The sequence below is a fragment of the Cupressus sempervirens genome, chromosome 1 (genome assembly GCF_028749045.1).
Source record: "Cupressus sempervirens isolate cs-2001-9-10 chromosome 1, ASM2874904v1, whole genome shotgun sequence".
In the NCBI taxonomy this organism is placed as follows: Eukaryota; Viridiplantae; Streptophyta; class Pinopsida; order Cupressales; family Cupressaceae; genus Cupressus; species Cupressus sempervirens.
Genome location: NC_143118.1, coordinates 232,161,640 through 232,183,600, shown reverse-complemented (window position 1 = coordinate 232,183,600; position 21,961 = coordinate 232,161,640). Strand labels below are relative to the sequence as shown.

The window sequence follows — 21,961 nt, the reverse complement described above, 5'->3', positions numbered from 1 at the left end:
AGCTCGTCTAGACTCTAGTAACATCCTGGATAACAGAACAGTGGATGGAACTGGAATTAACTCATTTGATTTTCTAGGTCATGAGGCATACCTTCTCTAACAAAATTTTAACCCACTTTGTACACCAGTACATAAATTTATGTGAGCTTTGTGGCAAGGTAAGCATATTTTATGATGATATTGTTGTTGTAACTGCCACACAAGACAAGGGAGAAAAATGTGAATACAACAGAATGCACAAGAACAATAAAAAATAAATTATATCAACTTGTGGAATCAATGACTACGGTTGTTTTCTAGGATTTACTTAGAACAAACACGGAAGCAGTCGCTGCCGGTGTTGATCCACATGGAAATTTAGAGCTCTGAAAAAAAACCAGAACATGCCTATTAGCTAAACTTCGTGTTCATAAATTTTGCAATTACAACTCAAAATGACACCATTCAAAAAGTGCATCGGAAAGTTTCATCAATTATAACATAACAAAGAGGTGCAGAACTTTGATTGCCACACATCTCACACACTATGTAACAACACGAGATGCAAGGTTGTATGATTGATTGTGCAATTATCCATGTAGATCAAAATACAGACAAGGTGATTTGAGATAAATCAATCTCACACAATGAAGTTGATTTATCATAAAATTCTGGCACATCGCCTCACCCCTAAGACATTAGTCATTGATTCGAGATTAATCAATGATGGATCACAAAGATGCACATCAACAGTAGTTGTGTTGTTCTTTCTAATATCATCCACTCCCCAGTAGCTCCATGATCCATCTTCCTTATTGAAGAAGCCTAACCTTCCATTACCTTCTGTAAGGATGCAGATATAATTCCTCATTGTCAGGAATCTGTGCTTGGATAGACTATCAAATAATAGATGCTTACCCGAATTCAAAAACCCCATCACATCTGGAGGCATCTGTGAAATCAGCTTCCAGGATGGGTTTGGGTTTGAAGTTATATTTAAATTGCTCTCAAACTCCAACTCCCACAAACACAAACACAATTGACGTGAATCCCGTGTTATGAGAACCAGCGACGAGCCACATACAACCAGGTTGGGCTCCATTCTCCCACGGAGTTCAGGCAAACATACATAGAATTCTCGAGACGTGTAATTTTCTTCAATTCTAAAAACCATGAGCTTGTCCATGGAGATGCCAAAGGTACACCAATATAACCCCCTGAAGAATACAAGATCCCTAAATGTGGATGTGGTCCATTCCGACTGTAGAATAACCCATGATTCGCTTCGAAAATCAAAAACCTCTATAAAGTTGTTGCAATCTGCTACTACTTGATATTGCTCACCCTTCCATAGAAGTTCTCCCATTATTATCCCGTGCTCTTGCCTGAGTATCGGCATGGGAAGTTGAACAAAAGTTTCCCTTGCTGGATTGCATACCAGAACCCTTTCCACTTCAGTAAAATCCTCCCTCCAGGGAATATGTATACCTCTAGTGGTGAGCGGATCGTACAAAATGAGATCATTCCATGACCTAAGAGACCAGAGGACTAATCCTCCCACTGATGCCAAGAACTCACCATTGACTGGAAAAGGAAAAGCCTTCGCTATCATTGATGACATGTTTAAACGGTAACAATCTGATCGACTGTTACTGTTGACAGTAAGCAGGAGCCATGGATCCTCTTGGGATTTTTCCCTCCACAAGGTTAGGTATTTATCATCAGATAGAAGGTTGTTCCATTCCTTACTCACTACACGGAGCCTGACAATGGATTCAATCGGAACACGCTTCAAAATCATTTCTGTCATATCATCAGGTAACTCGGACCATTTATTCAAATCCTCCCTTGCACTACTTTCAGCCATCGCTAGGGTTACTCTTGTATGAAACAAATCTGGGCCCTAAATTTGCATTCATGTAATTTGCTTAAGTAGTATTTGACATAAAACTTTTTCCAGTTTTCCTAAATATAGATCTCACCCGATAGATTATTTTAATAAAGTTTATTTATAGATTTGTTTTATTTATAGATTTATAGATTAACATATAAGTTAATATAATATAATATGTTATTATTATAAACAAGTTAATTTAATATTAATTTAATAAGTTGACTAATTATTAACTTTATAGTTATTAATACTAATATTAATAATAACTAATAATAAACTTATATTATAATTCTATAAAGATTAATATTATAATGATTAATCTTTAGAATAATAACTTTATAATTTTATATATATATATATATATATATATATATATATATATATATAAATTTAATAATATTATATATTATAATATTATTGTATTAATATTATATTAATATAATATTATTATTATCATATTATATTATATTAATAATATATTAACTTAAGTTAATATAATATTATTATTAATTTATCAATTATATTAATATGATTAGTTATTAATACAATATTAAATAGTTAAGTTTAATTATCTATTAAATTAATTATAACTTTATTATAATTAGATAATATTATTAAACTTATAAATTAATGTATTTGTTAATCTAATAATTAATAATATTATTAATTAACTATATCAAGCATTAACCCTATAGTCTTATGGTTATCATTATAATAATTATAATCTATATAATATATTAATAACTTAATAAGTAATACATAATATAATTTTAATATTATTAACTTATTAATAATTAATTTTAATATTATATTATAATATTTAATATTATTCATATAATCATTATTATTTATTATAATATTATAACTATAAGATTTACAAATAAAATAAAATTTTTAAATAATAAATGTTGATTTATTTTTAAATATTATTTATTTATTATTAATGAATTCTAAACTATAAATTTATAATAAATTTACTAATTATATATTAACTTAATATAATCAATTATATTAATAAATTATAACAAAGTTAATAATAGTTAACATAAATTATAAGTTAATAATATTATTAATAAGTTAACTATAATATATTTAGTTTACTTATTATTATTATTATTTAATATTTGTTAATCTATCCTTTAAAAATAATTTGTCAACTTATTTAAAGGTAATCTATAAATAAACTTTATTAAATTAATATATTGGGTGAGATCTATATTTAGGAAAATAAATTTATAGACTAGTAATATTTAAGAAAATTCAATTTATTCAAAAAATAATTATAATTATATAAGTTGTTATAATTTATTATTATAAGTTGTTATATTAAAAGTTATATTTAAAACTTTTAAATCTATTATTTTTTAAATATTATTTATTTATTTTCTCTTCTTTTATCACAATTAACATATTATATTATCTATATAATCATTATTATTTATTATAATATTATAACTATAAGATTAACAAATACAAATAAAACTTTTAAATAATAAAAGTTGATTTATCTTTAAATATTATTTATTTATTATTTATGAATTCTAAATTCTAAATTTATAATAAATTTAATAACTATTAATTTATAATATTAATTAATATTAATATCTAATTAATAATTAATAATTGTAATTACATTATAAGTATATTAATTATTAATATGATTGTGTGGATAATATAATATAATATGTTAACTATTATTTTTTAATACAAATCTATAAATATATTAATTTATGATAAATATAAATTCTAAAGATTAATCTTTAGAATTATTTATGGATAATATAATATTTAGACTTTGATCTATAGATCTTTAAAATAATAGTTATATTAACATTTATATTAATATTAGTATTATTAATATTATACTTGCAATTATTAGATAAGTTGTTATAAAAGTAATAGTTATAGATTATTAATATTAATTATTAACTTTAAAATTTATTTATAAAATATTATTATTAAATCTATTATTTTTAAGATATTATTTATTAATTAATTATTAATAATATTAATCTATAACTATTACTTTATAACAATAACTATAATATTAATAACTATTATTAATAATATTAATCTCTAACCACGAAGGGCATAAAAAAATTAAAAATTAACAAGGTGTTTTATGTTGATCAGGTTATAGCACAAATGCGAAGGGGAACCCAACAAGAATTGGCGAGCAAAAAGATTTCTTCGCCAAAACTAATATACAAAGCGTGGGAGGGTTGAAAAACAGAACAATCTGCTTCCGCCTCAACCACAATGACAGCAAGGACAAGGAAATTCCAAACGTAGGCATCATAGAAAAAATGTTAGTTTTCAAGAACAAAATCGCATTTTCATAGATTCAGGGAGAAATTTGAGCAAGGAAAACGGGTGGAATGTTTTTAAGAGGAATAACAATAATGGAGAAGCAACTGAGCAAACCCCTGTTAATAATAAACAACAGAACCTAGCTTCAGATATAAATAGGCCTTTATTAGGGCACAATGCTAGCAGTAGGAAAAAAATCGAATTCACTAGATATTAGGGCTCCCACACCTGCAAGCTAATCTGGTGCCACGCAGGTGACACGGCAGAATTAACACTAAACCCTATCCTAACAACGCGGATGGGTGGGAAGTGGTAACCAATACAAAAGACAATTAGTCAGTAACCCTACTCATGCGAATACTCATAACAAATGCCCCATACAGATCTCGGAGGCAAACGAAACACCAATAAGAAGTAGAGCAAGAACCAACTCCGCAGTCAGAAACCCAGGTAATAACAGAATTGGCTACTGACCTCAACCATCTAAGCAGCCCTCCAGGGAACCTGCCTTATCCATGGCCCCAACACCTCTCCCTATAACAAACCAATCCTTAGACCCGAAAATTCCATATCTGAACAAAATCCTGAACCAAAACTATATGAGGAATAACAATAACCAGTGGGCAGAAATTCAAACTGAGACAAGGCTGAAAGGAACTCTTATGAACAATAGTAAGCATCAGGGAATGCTCAATGCATTACCCAATGTGTACAGCAACTCTAGTGACAATCAGAACAAGAGCAGAAGTACACATATTATCAGTAACAAGTACAACGAAGATCAATGGTTTGACTGCAAAGATCTGGGCATCTATGCTTACTGGAACGGTCCCAAAACCGAAAATCCGAATCTGGTAAAGTGGTTAGAAGTTTTCTGGAGTGATCAGTTAAGTATAACTCTCGGGAGAAAGCACAACAGATGAGGCTCATAACTATAGACATATTATTAAGACATACATGGAAGCATCCAGGCAGAAAGTAAACCCAAATAAATCAGAGATTTTCTTTCTAAACACTGCTCCTATCCAAGAAAATAATATATGCAACCTTATGGGGTACAAGAAAGGACCTTTCCATGCAAATACTTTGGGATTATGTAAGACAAAGGCGTCAAAGATAGTAAATTATGGAACCTTATAGCTGACAAATAAGACAAGAAGATGGAGTGCTGGAAAGGAAAATGACAAAACAAAGCAGGCAGGGAAACAATGATTAAAGCAATGCTATCAGCAATAACAACATTTCAGATGTCATACTTGCCTCTTCCCAAAGGAGTTAAAAGAAATCTAGATAGCAAACTCGAAGTTTTTCTGGCAAGGCACTTCAGAAAAAAATAAGCAGGCCCTGATAAAATGGGACAATATTTGTAAACCCAAAGAGTATGGAGGTCTAGGCATTCAAAATTGGGGTTGGCAAAATGAGCCATTAAGAACCAAACTGATGTGGATAATGTACAAGGAAAATGAAAGTAAATGGACTAAGATACTATATAACAGATATTAAAACAACTCTAACCCAATATCCCTCTTTAGAACCAGAAACCCCCCAAAAGGATCCAAAGTGTGGAACTTTATGATAAGTTGTCGCCCACTAATAGCTAAAAATATCACATGGAACAGGTCTAGGAGAGGATGCACTATTTTGGTAAGATTCATGGGATGGACTTCCCCCTTTAGACAGTCTCAACAGACCAGCAAACAATAAAGACACTTTATCTAATCTATGGGGATAACAAGTAAATGATTATCAAATTAAAACCAACAACTCAACCACGGGTTCACAATAGGAATCTCTGGAAGGTACACCACTATCACCTCAAGGAAAAAACATTCTGGAACAAATCTTAAAGAAACGCATAACTAACCACAAGGAAAGGAAAGATAGACTGATATGGGGTGCCTCAAAGGACGGTAACTATAATGTTGAAAGAGGATACAAAAGACTAGTAAACTCCCAACACTGGGATAAGATTGAGGTTCCCCTTAACCTTTGTTAGGACATGACATGCCTCCCTAAGGTAGGCATCTTTATATGGGCAGCTCTCCAAAGAGAATCTTAACAATTGACAAGTTCACCAAGATGGGCTTTAAAAGGACCATCTAGATGCCCCCTATGCGAGAAAGAGTCGGAAACAGATGAACACATTTTGTTCCAATGCGATTACGCTAAAAATGCTTGCAATAGCTATGTCAAAAATTAAATTGGCAAACAACACTCCCCAAACGTCTCCTAGGTTTTTTAAAGAGCAAGCCTAAACTGGGTAGGGTTAAGGTGTATAGCAACTTATGGCAGATATTGCCCTCAATTCTTTTATGGGAATTATGGAAAGAGAGAAACGGAAGAATTTTGTGTAATTCAAGTATGGACACACCTTCCCTGTTAAACAAAATAGAGGCATGCATCACAAAAATAGTCAACAATAACCTAAGGAAAACATATAAAGAAGAAGATTTCTTTTTTGAATGGGATGTAGAGATGAAGAAAATTTGGCAAATGCTTATCAACCCACCCCTACTCTACTCAAAAGCTAGTAAAAAACTAGGTTTGAATGTAAATGGACACCTCCACTAGGAGGATGGATAAAATTAAACTTTGATGGGGCATCCAGAGGTAAGGCAAGCCAAGCAGGTCTAGGTTGCATAATCCACACAGACAAAGGCAAATGCATAGCTAAATGAGCAAAACATAGAAAGGTAATGTCTAATAATCTTTCAGAACTTGAAGCTTTAATTGATGGATTAAGCCTATGCTAGGGGATGAGAATCATAAAATTGGTCATAGGAGACTCCCAAATAATTTTGAATGCGATAAGAAAAAAGAAAACCCTAACTGGAAACTTCAATCTAAATTAGAATACACTCTAATGATATTGGATAAATTTGAAGACACTGTCATACACCATATGTTTCATGAAGGCAACAAACAAGCTAATAACTTAGCTAACATAGGGACTAATGGTGAAGATATCCTAATTAAAGACAACCGGACACACAATACATAAACCCAAAATAATATTAAAGTAAAACAAATTTCATCAATCATAGAATGAGAGGGATATAACATATACCCATGACCATTCCTAAGTTAAGATTAGTCTTAAAACCGCGATATCTTAGGCATTCGCATTCACTTGGCTTCATAAATCGAAGGCTCCCTATGATTTTATTCCTATCCTTTTCCCTCATTGAAATGTAGAAAATAGTCATATTTTAAAGTGTCTAAATTCAACGCCACGAAGTTATAGTTTGAATAGCTATAGTAAGATAGGTTATAGGGTATTTAGAATTTCTCCCTATTCTAGACATTCTAGACATCTATGAATTAAGTTCAGAATCCATATTAATTTTGCTCCCTGGATCCATATTAGGGATGATTCTATGTAAATTGAAATGTAACTCTATCTAAAGGCTAAGGTAGAGGATTATCTGACCTTCAAATAGGTAACTAACTATTGCTATCTCGAGTAATATAAGATGACTATCTTAGGTTAGATCTCCCTATAGACTTGATCATTTTATACTTCCATCCCTTCTCTTATAAGTTGTCTCACTGGTCACCCTCCTATTCCTCAGGTTTTATAGTGTTTAGCTTCTCCTTGTGTTCACTATTCCCCAATTGGTATGTGTTACACCACCCATATTTCTAGGTGTTTTCTTTCTTTCCCTCTCACCCTTTAGATCCCTCATATTCTCCCACATATGAGATATACAGTATGTTAATGTAAAAGATGTTCTTAGTTGTTCCTAGCAAGCTTTATATTTCTATCTAGCCTTTAGCTTAGCAAAGTATATATATAAGGTGCCCTTTCCTACTATCATTTATAGACATTCTCTACCACCTTCTCTGATAAATATAGCCCTTATCATCACTCATTGATCATAGGCTATCATAAACCTTATGCCTCTCCACAATGTTTTCGGCTAATCGAGACTTATTCCTTTCGATCTATTAATTGGGTTGTTCTTACCTTGTTACCCGTCTCCCTCCCTTTCTTGCGATTCTACAACCTATTTTTCTAGCTTTACTTTACCTTGTTTGTTATGGAAACTGCCATAATCCTTTACCACTCATAGGAGGAGAGGACTATGGCCTTCTTGGGCCCAATCAAACCCAAGTGAGAAGTAGGCTACTAAGAAAAGTTGATTACCTTACCTGGCTAGCTATAAAGAAAGCCATAGGACAGAAAGCCCTTAACTACAACCATACTTGGAGGACCAATAGCAATGTCATTGGGATCTTAAAAGTTGATTACCTTACCTGGCTAGCTATAAAGAAAGCCATAGGACAGAAAGCCCTTAACTACAACCATACTTGGAGGACCAATAGCAATGTCATTGGGATCTTTATTCCTTTCGATCTATTAATTGGGTTGTTCTTACCTTGTTACCCGTCTCCCTCCCTTTCTTGCGATTCTACAACCTATTTTTCTAGCTTTACTTTACCTTGTTTGTTATGGAAACTGCCATAATCCTTTACCACTCATAGGAGGAGAGGACTATGGCCTTCTTGGGCCCAATCAAACCCAAGTGAGAAGTAGGCTACTAAGAAAAGTTGATTACCTTACCTGGCTAGCTATAAAGAAAGCCATAGGACAGAAAGCCCTTAACTACAACCATACTTGGAGGACCAATAGCAATGTCATTGGGATCAAAATTTGGGATATCAAATTACTATGCAAAGCAATTTCTAAAGAGACCTGGATGAAAGGGCCAGATGATACAGTAGATAACATAAATCATCATCTATGAATACCTCACCCAAAAGACACTATGACTTGGCTAACAAGTAGTTTGAAGTATATGTATATCCCCAGAAGACCAATCCTTTATATTAAAGATAATGTAACCTTTGAGAAAGCCTGGCTAGAAGTGAAGAAGTCTATGCATTTCCTAATTCCTTGGAATAATGTGATTGAGGATCATAGTAATTGGTTAGAGGCTTTCTTTAAGGAAATAGGGGTCGAGGTCTCCCAGGCGATGAGACAAGCTGGAAGTATGTCTTCCTTTTCTATGCAAGGCCACAAGAAACAAGAAAGGCAGCCAATCTGCAGGAGACAAAGGAATAAACATTCTATCCATGGACTCTAACTCATATGAAGAAATTATCATAGTCAAGTCTCATGGGAATGGATGATCAACTAGTGTATCTCAAGTATAGTTTGGTGCTCTGTCATAGATTGGTGAAGACTATCATATGGACAAGAACTTGAGATGAGTGGAGGAGCTATAGCTAATGTTTCACCTAGCCGGCAGTGACTGTGATTACCATGATGGTCATGTTTGTGCACACAGCTTAGGTGAGCGGGAGATGGAGTAAATTCAGACATGTCATGCTCCGTTTGTTGTGGACTGTGCCAATTTCCAAAAACCTTTCCTGCTCCCTGCACATCATAACAGTGACCATTGAAGTCCCCAAACCCGCAAACATTTTGTTCAATGCCGTGAGACTCATCAATGCCATGAGACTCATCAAGACCAGTGACTCCAATTTCATTGGTGACTGGTTTCTTGTTAAGACTGTTCAACAACCTACGTGTGTAATGTCCCTATTTTAGCAGTTGACCAAGTGTGTGTGCGTTAGCCTTGTTCTACATGGTCCCGAGGGCTAACGAAGGGTTTAATGGGATCCTGGAGTGTTTTGGCCTAGTCATTTCCAGTTTGGGCCAAAACGAAGTTGATTTACTCAGTTTCAGGCATACTTACTATTTTTAGTAAGTCGGCAGGACACAGTGCAGGTCAATTTTGGTGATTGGATTTGATACTCCTCGGTGAGAGCGTTCCGATGAGCTATCACTCGCATTATTCGAAGTTCGATTGCTAATACATTTTAATGCCTGAAGTTTTATTAAAGTAACGTCTAATTTAATTGTAAAAATATTAAAGTGTTACTTTAATATTTATTTTATGGGGATGTGTACCCAAGGGAGACATAAGGGGTATTTTAATAAATGTTTTATATACTACACATATTTTATCGCACATTGCCCATATGAGTTGAGCGAACCCTTGAAAATAGAATAAAATGAAGCATTTGTGGCTTCATTATTCAGGTTGAATATGAGAAGAAATTGGTGTGTGAGTTGCAGCTCCATTCTTGGCATTTGAGGACGTCTATCCTCTCTTGTAACATTCTAGACGTCATTCCCTTAGGATTTGGCCTTTGAAATTCTTTGTTATTGGCTTCATTATTAGGCAATTTAGTTGCATTTCCAACTACAGGCAGATTTGGTATTTTGCTCATATCTTCTTCACTACTTTTCCGACGCTTATGCCACTTTGAGGGAATGATATTACGAAGGTAGTGGACTGATTGAAGGACAAAGCACTGTAGCAGCAAGTTCGAAAGCATGGGCTGGAGTATTATGTCAATACTACTGAAGTAATTGGTGAGTTGATAAATCTGCCATGTATTTGGTTTTATGAATTCTGAAAATAACATTTTATTAGCAGCAGTTCTTTTCCACTTTGCATATTATTGTAGTTTCTTTCTTGTTTATGTTGTATGATACGAATTCCATGCACAAAACAAAACAAACAAATAAACGTTTGATTTCTGGAGTTATAAGGGGTTTAAAACATTAAACGGAGAAATAAGGGGTTTAAAACAAACTAATCACAATGTAAGGACCTCCACACCAGATTCCTAGATACTTGACTTGATCATCTACCATCCCTCGTGGAGAGCTGGGTCTGCTTGGGTCTCAAGCAGCCTAGGAGGGATCGACATCGATCCATGGTTGGGTGGTTAAATGCCCCAATGATGCCTTTCCCCTAGATTGTGAATCAAACCGGAGACTTGGTGCCACGCTCATGCCGCATGTCTCTATTAGCTCAACCTCTGTACATCTTATATGAATACTTTGTTTCCAGTTAGCTGCATGTTACTTTCTGATTATTATCAGGAAAGAAGTATGTAACTAGATTAATTGTACTTTGATTATTAAATAAGTAATGCAATGCTTTCCTTTGCATAGAAGTAAATTGGAGATGTTAGTTCGTAGCAAGTAATTAAATCTTGTTAAAGATAGATTTAGCGTAGTAATTATTATGAAATGTATTCTTGCTTAAAAAAAATTGTTGCATGTGTTGTTGTTCATCCCAATGCTCAGCACAAACAAGTCGGTTTAACTTAAACAGTTAGACAACTTTTGTTATTAATTTTTAGTATGTTACACTTAATATGATACAAAACATAAAAATCCTAACTCTTCCGTAGGTAAATCAAAGCATAAAATCCATTTGTGTCCTATTCATGTGAATCCCCTGTTATCAAGCATTTTTTCATTCTTATTATCAAACAGAACTTCATCTACAGAATTGGAATAAAGGCAAGCGAAAAACGGATGATTATTACAGTTTGGACACTAGAGCCCAGCTTAATCAACTAAGAAGAATTGGACAGGGGCTGTAGAGATTAGATTATATATGAAGGCTTCAAGATCAATAAACTTGAAGGTCTAGAACAATTAAGCCTCACTAACGAAGCTACAGACTCCTAAAAGCACAGAGCAAAAAAGGATCAAGAGAACTTGTCCTAAATATAAGGCAAGCCTTTATGTTGTTGACTACTTCTACGTTTGAGAGAACACTAATTACTATCAACCCTATTTACACCTTGTGGACCAAAGCAAGATCTGAAAGAATAATCAATCTGTATAGCATTAAGAGACAATTAAATAGAAGCATAGCTTGAGGTTTTGCAAATATAGGAGACTCTCCCAACCACAGGCGAATCACCATTACTAAATTTTTAAGAATGGCCCGATTTCAACTAATCCCATGCATCAAACTGAAACTGTTAAACAAGAACATGTACACCTAAACTGAATAACAGACTTATAAAAACAAAAGACAACTAGATAACCAGATGAATAATCTCCAGCAGCAATCAAGTCGATACGAAAAGGATGTAACAATGGAACAATAGATTAAATCACAATAGATTTATCTCTTCCCAATTATAGCCTTTATTTAGCAGCAGCATAAAATGGATAGAAATAAACAATATTGATCGTAATGGAAACATAAAGGATTAAATATTTTCACGTAAAGCCGCTACATGAAAGGAATAGACTAGAATACACTTATATGAGAAAACTTCATAACTTGAAACCATTTAACTATAAAGAAAATCTATCTAAAAGAAACATTAGAACAAGATAACTTTCTATTTTATTGTATACTAATAAGACTTAATAAACTTAAGGAATGATAAAGAGAAAGTTTAAGATAGATAGTAATAAAAGAATCAGTCAAACATCAATAAATCAAGATAAAAACAAGACAACTTTAAAATCAGTAGAAATGAATTATAATCTCCCAATAACATCCAATAACGATATCTTCATTAGAGGCATGTTTTATACTAACAGATCTCCTTGAGTCTACAGTTTGTGTGAAATGACAGGGGCATATAAAGAAAGAATTGAGGAGATAATGTTTACAAAAGAGTACTAAGAAATAATGGGACTGAAAGAAGACATGTTTCAAGTAATAAGGATTCAAATCTGTGTATGTAATGGCTTGTATACGCTAAGTGTGAAATTATTTTAATCTTAGATAAGGGAGAATAACAGTTGTAAAACACTCGTTGTGTAAAAAGAATGTATGCCTTCTAAAGTTCCCATTTGAAGGGGCACATGTACTTTCTTGAAAAGTTTGGTCGGGGAATAATGGGTGTTTTCTTTTCTATTCTTTTCTCCCGATGTCTGCACTTTGAACAGGGTAAAAATAAAATGTAAATTCAATTTGATATATTGGATATATAGGGCATTTGCTTTTTACCGATTAAAAAAGAAGATCAAACCATTACAATGTACTTATTTTTTGAAGTTTTTTGCCTGTACCTTAGCCTTAGTAGTTAATTGGTTTTTCTAATTTAAAACATATTGTTTTCCAACCATCTTTTACTGATTGAAACAACATGCTTTGAGGCTCTTCATTATCAACAAGCTTTTTATTGGGTGTTTTCGTCTCATTATTTATGGATCATCCTACCTGGTGATTTTGAGAAAGTTAATAGCACCTTTTTTCCCATCTGACAACAAATTTTGATCACTGCCTTCCAAAAAAGGTCTGGAGATGTTTTTATTGCTAGCCTAGTATTATTCAATTGCAAATCACCTTTCCTCGCATCATATTTAATGAATAACCAAGGCACATTCCAAAAGAGGCTTGTAATTGAGTGTGTCCATGCCTCTAATTTTAACATCATTTTTATGTCATCACAGAATGCTTTTAACTCTATATTGTCACAGCACTCAATGATCCATGCCTTCACTGTTTATGATTTGCAGATTGCTCAGTCTAGTAAATGTCTTAAATTAGCAAAAACACCTTATTTTTAGAGTGCCTAATGTCTAGAGTAACATCCACAATGACAAGAAACTTCTGGCTGGGATTATCTAACAAAGATTATGTGCCCTGCAACAAACTTCCATGGTTATGTCAATCAAAAGTTCTCTAAAATAATTGTACATAATTACAAACACTTTGAATTTAATAGTACGCTTTGGGTTTTTTTCCCTTGTTTTAGCCAGTAGTCTGTAATTAAGGTGATTGCCAACTTCAGCTTACTGTTAGGATAATGCATTGTTTGTATTCTTAGAGTACAACCCTCTGTTATTTTTGGTTAGATACAAGAGGGGTTTATCAAATTTCATGGGTTAATAAGGTAAAATGCTTTGTAAGAGTGAAATTGTCTGATAAATTACCAAAATTAATTCTGACATCACCATTACTCTAACACCTATTACCAATCTCAAGCTTTTATAGAAACGTATGCAAAGAGTCGAAGCATAGACATAGTACATAAACTGTTCAACGGAATGCCTTAAAGAAATGTGCTGCCATGGACGAAAATGTTATAGTAAATGCACAAATTGGAACTGTTTAAAAGGCTTTAGAACTGTCAAAAAGGATCTGGAAATCCTTCAAAGCTTCAAGAAAGGGAAGGTTTTTGTCAGGAAAGTTAGTTGGAATTGCTCTATAGATTTATGCAATATGTGGAAGTATTGACAAGGCACATTAGTTGTTTGTTTGATCATCAAATAACTATGATCTTATGGACTAAAATAAATGCAGAATTTTCAGAAAGTGTATTTAAGAAGGCTTTAAAAACTTTCAAGCAAATGCAATAGGTAGCTGCAAATCCAAACTCCACAACCTTTGACAACATCCTTGCTCCATGTTTCTACGGTAGCTTTGAAACAATTATGGGCTTCCATCAATTGATAACAACATAATAATTTTTTCAAGAGAGTATTGCATATGAATCAGTATTCAAGAAATTGCAAGTTCACAATGTTAACCGAGTTTCTATTGGTTAACACAAGAAATTGTCTCAAAACCAATATTTACCGAACAGGGTCAGCTAATAAATGATTTTGTTGTTTTGGCATGAGAAGCTTTATTATTTCAAGTATTGGTTCTAGCTGACTATGGTAATGATTAGTGGTCATTCTAATTTGTATTAAGCTGATTTGACAATCTAGAAGGTATAAATATAAGGTCAAGTTGAGATTTCAAGAGTGTGTGCAAGTGTGTTGGTTGAATTAAGAAAGAAAGAGTGAGAGTAAACTTGAAGGATAAGCAGATATCCTTGTTGAGCAGAAAAGTATTATTCAATCAAGAAGGATCAAGTATGAACTAGAGCAAAGATATGTAATTAGCAATTCAATTGCATCACAATCAGATCATTTCATTGCTACTCTCTAACCATTTTAGTAGTGATCTAAAATCTCTTAACAAAGTTGGTTTAATAGCCAATTGTAAATCCTCTAACAAAGTGGCAATTCTATTGAATTGTTTTAAGACCTCTTGCAAGGCCACTCCTAATAGAGTGATCAAATCCTTTAATAAGGTCACACCTAATATTTTGTTTTGTAACCTTTAACCAAGTTGGCTCCTAATAGGGCTCACTTCAGAAGAGTGAAAAATAGTAACTAGTTACATTAGTGGTTTTTCCCATTGTAGTGCCTGCCCCTAGTTCACATTCTATTATCATTGTCAAATTCTTTTAAGCTAATTTTATGCATTGATTAGTTTTAGAGATACTAGATTTACATTATTATGATATTATTTCATGTCTTGAATTACAAATGCATCGGTTATTATTGCTTAGTTGATTTCATTCATGTGTTGTTAATGGTATTTTGATGATCCTAGTTAGTAAATGTGGTTTCTTTCATAAAAATGTTAACATGATGTCTTTAATGATGATTATGTTGTATTGATAGAGATGCATTATTATATGTACGCATTTGATATTAGACTTATGATTTTTACGATACTTACCCCATACTTGCATGTGTATGGTGCGCATGTTTATTTTATCTTTCTATCTGACGTGTTTGATGTGGTTAAGGGAGGGAGTCGTAGTCACCTGCTAGTCGGGATCTACACAATGAACCACTCCCTGCCATTGTCTGTTTAGTTTAGATATATTATATACATGTACATGCTCATCTTTTATGCAGGATGTAGGTACCGGGCATCAACTTCCCTGAATTGCCAGGATGAGCGTGCCTTATTACAAATACTCAAATGGTGAGAATGGGAAGATAATGATCAGGTCCAATCCGAGCCATAAGCCTAAAATACTTGTCCTGCAAGGAGGACTCGTAACAAACTGTCTACCCTTGTTAAAACCCGTGAGTATTTTGTGCGTATGTTGTTTTGTGAGTCTTTGATGAATTTTTATTAATTAAGTCTAATTAATAGATTAAATTAATAATTTAATTTAATGGAAAATTATTATGATATTATGAATATTTAATTATATTTAATTAATTGAGAAATTAATTAAATATAAAGAATTGAATTGGAAGATAAAAGTTTTAAGATTAAATTTAGAACATGATAATATTTATTTAATTTAATAATAATATATTTAGAGTTTATTTTTAAATAAATGCTAAATATTATTGTTATTTAAATTAATAAATATTTATCAAATTAAACGTTCAAAATATATTAAAAAGGAAAAAGATATTAAATTATGAATATGTTTTAAGTTCACATGAATAAGTTTAAAATATAGAAATTAATTTAAAAGATAAAAACATGTGAACTTGAATAAAAGTATTTTAATAAAGTACGCATGAGATTAAAGTTATAAATTTATTAAAGTAAAGTAAAGTGGAAAGCTAAATAAAGTAATTTAACAATTCACTTAAAATGCATGAAGGAATAATAAAAGAATATTTTAATTTAAAAAGAAAATTAATTGTGCATGAATCAATTAATTAAATAAGAGAGAATTAAATATTGGAGATAAAAGTTAAAGTTTACATTTAGAAAGTGATTATATTAATTTAATTTAATAATAATATATTAAGAGTGCATTTTTAAATAAATGCTAAATATTATTGTTATTTAAGTTAATAAATATTTTTATCAATTAAGTTTCTAAAAATGAAATTAAAAGTGAAAAGATATTTAATTATCATAAAGATTATAGTTCGCATGAATTATGCATGAGTTAAAAATAAAATTAATTAAAAAATAAAAATGTGAACTTGAATAAAGATATTTTAATAATGTGCACATGAGATTTAAAAAGTTATAAATTTATTAAAGTAAAGTGGAAAGTTAAATAAAGTAATTTAACAATTCACTTAAAGTGCATGAAGGAATAATAAAAGAATATTTTAATTAAAAGAAAATTAATTGTGCATGAATGAATTAATTAAATAAAGTAATTATTATTTTAGAGTTGTGGAGATAGAAACCCTAAAGGGTAATTAGATTCTATATTAGAGGGTTTTGGGGTCATTATTTGGGGGAAGTTTTTCAGACACAGGTTTCAGGGAACACACTTTTGGAAGGGGAACAAAGAAATCTTTGAAAGCTTTGAAGGGTTTGGATTAGCAAAGGTTTCAACAAGTTGTTAGCATCAGATCAAGGTAGGGTTTGTGAACCATTGTAGAAATATTTTCGGATCTTTGTTTTCTTCGTGCTTGTTGGAAATTGCTTTCTCAAATTTTATTGAATGAATCTTGCTACCTTTCTTCTGAATCTTTTGCGATTTGATTTCTTCTGGGAATCGGGATTGAAAAAAAACTATTTAGAAAACCTTGTTTTACTTTTAAAAGAAATTTAGTATTAAATTGAAATTTGGGTTTTGAATTAAAATGGAATTAAGAAATTTAAATTTGGAAGGGGTTTGTTTTTGGAAATGAAAATCTTAGGATTGAAAATTCGAAGGGTTCAATTTATTTTTCCTATCAATTTAATATCGTAAATGTTATTAAAATATGTATATATTAAAATAATATTGTTATGAAGTTCGTTGAGAAAAATATTATAAAATAAAGAATATAGAATTATAATACAATTCTTAAAATTTTCATATATAATAATTTATCTAAATTTATTAGAAGGGTTGTTCTTCTAATAAACAAAATTATTGAAATTTGACTTAGTTAAAAAAAAAAAATTAAAAAATAATAATAATAATAATAATAATAAAATAAAATAAATAAATAAATTTTTTTTTAAAAAAATTAATTTAAAAAAAAAGAAATTAAAAAATAAAAATAAAAAACGAAATTTTTTATAACCCCTGCCGGTGCCGTACGCTGCTGACGCAGGCTACGATAGCAGTGGTATGGTTAATAATATTTACTATTTAACCATTTGAATTATTAATGGAATTGGGAAATATTTCTATTTAGTAATCGAATAATTTAATAAATGATTAATATTACTTCTAAGTCTTGATATGTTATTATATGAACAAGAATGAGTTTAATTGCAAGGGTTAATTATGAAGGTTAACTGAAAAACTTACTTACTTGAAAACATGTATTAAACTGGAAATTTAAAACCTTAATTCAAACAAATACACGGGTGTATTGTATGAGTAATACTGAGAATCGTATACACTTGAACATACATTGAAACGCAAATTGAAACTTATATTGAAAACGAAAATTGAAACCTTACATTAATTCAACAATATATTATCAATCAAATCCAACTGTGAGACTATGATGTTTTCTATGTACTGTCTATATTTCTTTTTGGATTTTGGTGTTGTTTAGATGTCGACCAGTCTAGGATGTACACCAGAGGTTTTGTGAGATGTCTTGGATACTATTATGTGGCTAGATGTTATGATGATTCTTGTGATTCAAATTGGAGTTTATACTTATGAGATTTGTTTTGTGAGCATTTATGTGTATTTGGATTTAGTTTGATCCATCTTGTTATCAGGTTGCCTGTTAAGGAACCAAGTTTGATCTTTATGGGTGTTGTGGTATGAGACACAACTGTGTTTTTATGTGCTTAGGAGAGGTTGTCTAGGTATGTGACTTGGGAGTGGCTTGCATAGGGGTCCGAGACCCAAAGTGGTCAGTACCAGGGTAACCTAATGCAAGTTATGTAATAAGTGATAACCTAGTAATTAAAATTTATGGGGGGGGAAACACACTAAAAAGATAAGTTAGAGATTTTTGATTTACCCATGCCTTGAGTGCTTGTATAGACTAAGGATGGGAATGAGATGAGTACCTCGTCTTCTTGAGAGGGCTTTCTAGTTTTCCATATGTGTGATGTTGAGGGTCCGAGGTTCAAAGTAACCAGTCCTGGGTAACTCAATGCTTGAGGGTCCGGGGTCTATTAAGAGATCAGTCCAGGGTAACTCAAGCAGCCATGTGATGACACTCCCTAGTATGTAGCCTGAGTCTCCTCTGTAGAATTTGTGTACCTCTGGTGGTGTATCTATTGTTGGATGTGTTTATTGTGGTTACTTACTTTCATTGATGATGATTGGTGTTTCATTATGTTGTACTTTTGACGTGTGGCTTTTGACTTGAGGTGATTATCTTTTGTTGACTTTATCTTATGACCTTGGTATTTGGTTTATACTTGGTTCATGTATGATGTTTGATTATGTAGTGTCGGTATTGGAGTGAGTGTTCTTACTTTTGGATTATTTTATCTTCTTGAGTAGCATGTGTTACCTTTGAGGTAGTTTTGGCTATTAGGGGTACCTTGCCTAGGAATGTTTTATGTTTGATTTTCCGTATGTGGATCGTTCATTATCTTCCCTGCACGGTGGGAGTGGAAGCCTGACTAGGTAACCACGCGGTCGGGAGGTAGTGTCTTCTTACCATTTGGGTTCCCCTTTACATTGCTAGCTGTTGGATGTTCGTTGCAAAAGATGTAACTTTATCATTCTTATTTCTTATCTCAGAGACTTCTTTTCAGATGATGTATGTATGTTATCATGTATTCTGATATATTATATCTATTCTCACATACCCTGCGACATGTGCAGTGGATGTTATTTAGTGGATGTACTTTCATTGTATTAGATATACTTATGCTTTGCTTATGCGATTATGTATATGTTATTTATTTATGATCATGAGACATTGTACTTGGAAACTTAAACTAATTAATTTAAAATTATTAAATGTGACTCAACGTAAAGGAACCTTCGAGGAATTGAAACTATATCTATAATTGCAAATGTGTATTTGTTGTGTATGTTCATATTGCTTCCGCATTAATGTTATCTTGATGTTGTTTAAACTTTAAAAAAAAAATAGTTCAGTAAACATTGTAACATGTTAGGTTTATTTCTCTTGGGTTCCCGAGCGGGGCGTTACACCCATATTGGGTTTCCACGTTAAATCCTAGTGTGTCATGTGTTCTTGTTATTTCTCTTATGCTTGCAATTAATTACTATTGATGTTTTAAGATCTGCTAAAAGTAATTCACACTCTGTATTTACCGAGTTACAATATTTTCTGTGTGTTTACTGAGTGACAACAACAATCAGTTTTCTCAATCTAGACTTTGTTGTTCACATCTAAGGGATCTGAGATTTATTTTAGTAGTAATTGATTCCACCCCCACTCCTAGTTACTCCTACATTTTCAACAATTGGTATCAAAGCTTTTGGTGTTTGCAAGAAATGTTTTAAGGACCTAAGCTAAATATCAAGATGTCTTATAAGAGAGAGATTCCAAAGATAAACAGAGACAACTTTTCAGCATGATAGGGACCCATGAGACTTCATCTAGCCACCATTAGTGATTCAGGTTGCAAATACCTTGATGAAGAATAGAAAACTCCTACTAGTACATTATCTGTTGGAGATCTTGCTGAGAAAAAGAACCATAACATCATGATGATTGATATTGCATCTTCTCTCAGCTATGATGAATTTGATGAGATCAAAGACTCTAAAACTACATTTTCTATGTGGAACAAGATAAAGGACATCTATGGTGGTGATGACAATGTAAGGAGAGCCAAAGTAGAAAGCTTTAGAGGATAGTTTGGTCAGATGAGAATGAGAGAAGATGAAAATGTTGCCAAATATGTGGAAAGAATCAAAGCTAGTGTTAATGCAATTAGAGCTTCTGGAGGAGAAATCAAAGAAGAAACTATTGTAAATAAAGTTCTCAAAACATTGCTTCCTACCTATGCAATCAGAGTATCTTCTATTCAAGAAAAGAGGTGTGATCCAAATCACAAATTAAGTTTGGATGCCTTGGTAGGAAGATTGACAACTTTTGAGCTAGACAACTTTGACAATTATGTTCCAACTTCCAAAAATATTGAATGTACATTTGAGGCCAAACTTTCACTCAAAGAGAAAGGCAAGAAAATAAAGGACATTCAGCTAGAAAGTGAAGAGGAAACAAAGGAAAGTTCTGATAGTGATCTTGAAGTTGTTGATGCTTTACTTGCAAAGAAATATTCTAGAGGTAGAGGAAAGTATGAAGGTAAAGTTTCTTTAATCTACTTTTCATATGAAAAAATTGGTCATATTATTGCCAGGTGCCCAAACAAAGAGAGCAAGGATGAGAAGAAGAGCCACAAGTACAAAGGCAAGAAGGAATCCAAAAGTCACAAATCCTTCAAAGACAAAGGTAAAAAGACTTATTTTATGGCTAAAGATTTTGATAACAATGAAGATGAGATAGTATACAATGTTGTAAAAGATAAATCTAATGAAGAAGAAGACAAGATGGCACTTATCTCTCATGTTAGTAAAAATGATACATGGATCATAGATAGTGGATGTTCACATCATATGACTAGAGTCAAAACAAAATTTGAATACTTTGAACACTATGATGGAGGTAATGTAAGGTTTGGAAATAATGAACCTTGTTGCATAAAATGGAAAGGTCGCATATCATTAACCAATGAACTTGTATGTGACAATGCCTATTAGATTGAAGGACTGAAACATAATCTATTAAGTGTAGCACAACTAATCAACATTGGATTCAAGGTAGAATTCATGTATGGCAAGGCAAGACTGCAAGATGACAAAGGGAATCTGATTGGATTAGGAAAACAAACAAGAGGTAACCTATTTTATCTTGTTCTTGGTGATTGCTCATGTTTTATTGCTCAAATGGAAGAAAGTTGGTTATGCAAAGAAGGAAAAAGGGAAAAGATTGAAATGCTTAAGATCAAACAGAGGTGGTGAATTCATCTCCAATGAATTCAATAATTTTTGCATTGAAAGAGGAATTAAAAGATAGGTATCAGCCCCTGGTACTCTCAAGCAGAATGGAATAGTTGAAAGAAGAAATAGATCCATCATGGATTATCCTAGGACTCTGATGATTGAAAAGAATGTTGCTATCAAATACTAGAAGGAAGCTATCAACACTACAGTTCATACTTTGAACCAAGTTCAGTTGAAGAATGACTCACATAAAACTCCCTATGAATTATGGTATGGCTACAAACCCATGTAAGTTACCTAAAAGTATTTGGCAGTAAATGTTATATCTTGAAAGAGTCT

At 32.2% G+C, this 21,961-nt stretch overlaps 1 protein-coding gene across 1 annotated transcript; it reads right to left on the bottom strand.

Annotated features, from left to right (window-relative positions):
* Window positions 1–527: 527 nt before the first annotated feature.
* LOC149577017 (F-box/kelch-repeat protein At5g15710-like) lies at window positions 528–1,878 on the bottom strand. Its single transcript, XM_089824833.1, has one exon. It carries the CDS (start codon window positions 1,844–1,846, stop codon window positions 641–643), a length of 1,206 nt encoding a protein of 401 aa, XP_089680959.1. The 5' UTR covers window positions 1,847–1,878; the 3' UTR covers window positions 528–640.
* Between the last annotated feature and the right edge of the window lie 20,083 nt (window positions 1,879–21,961).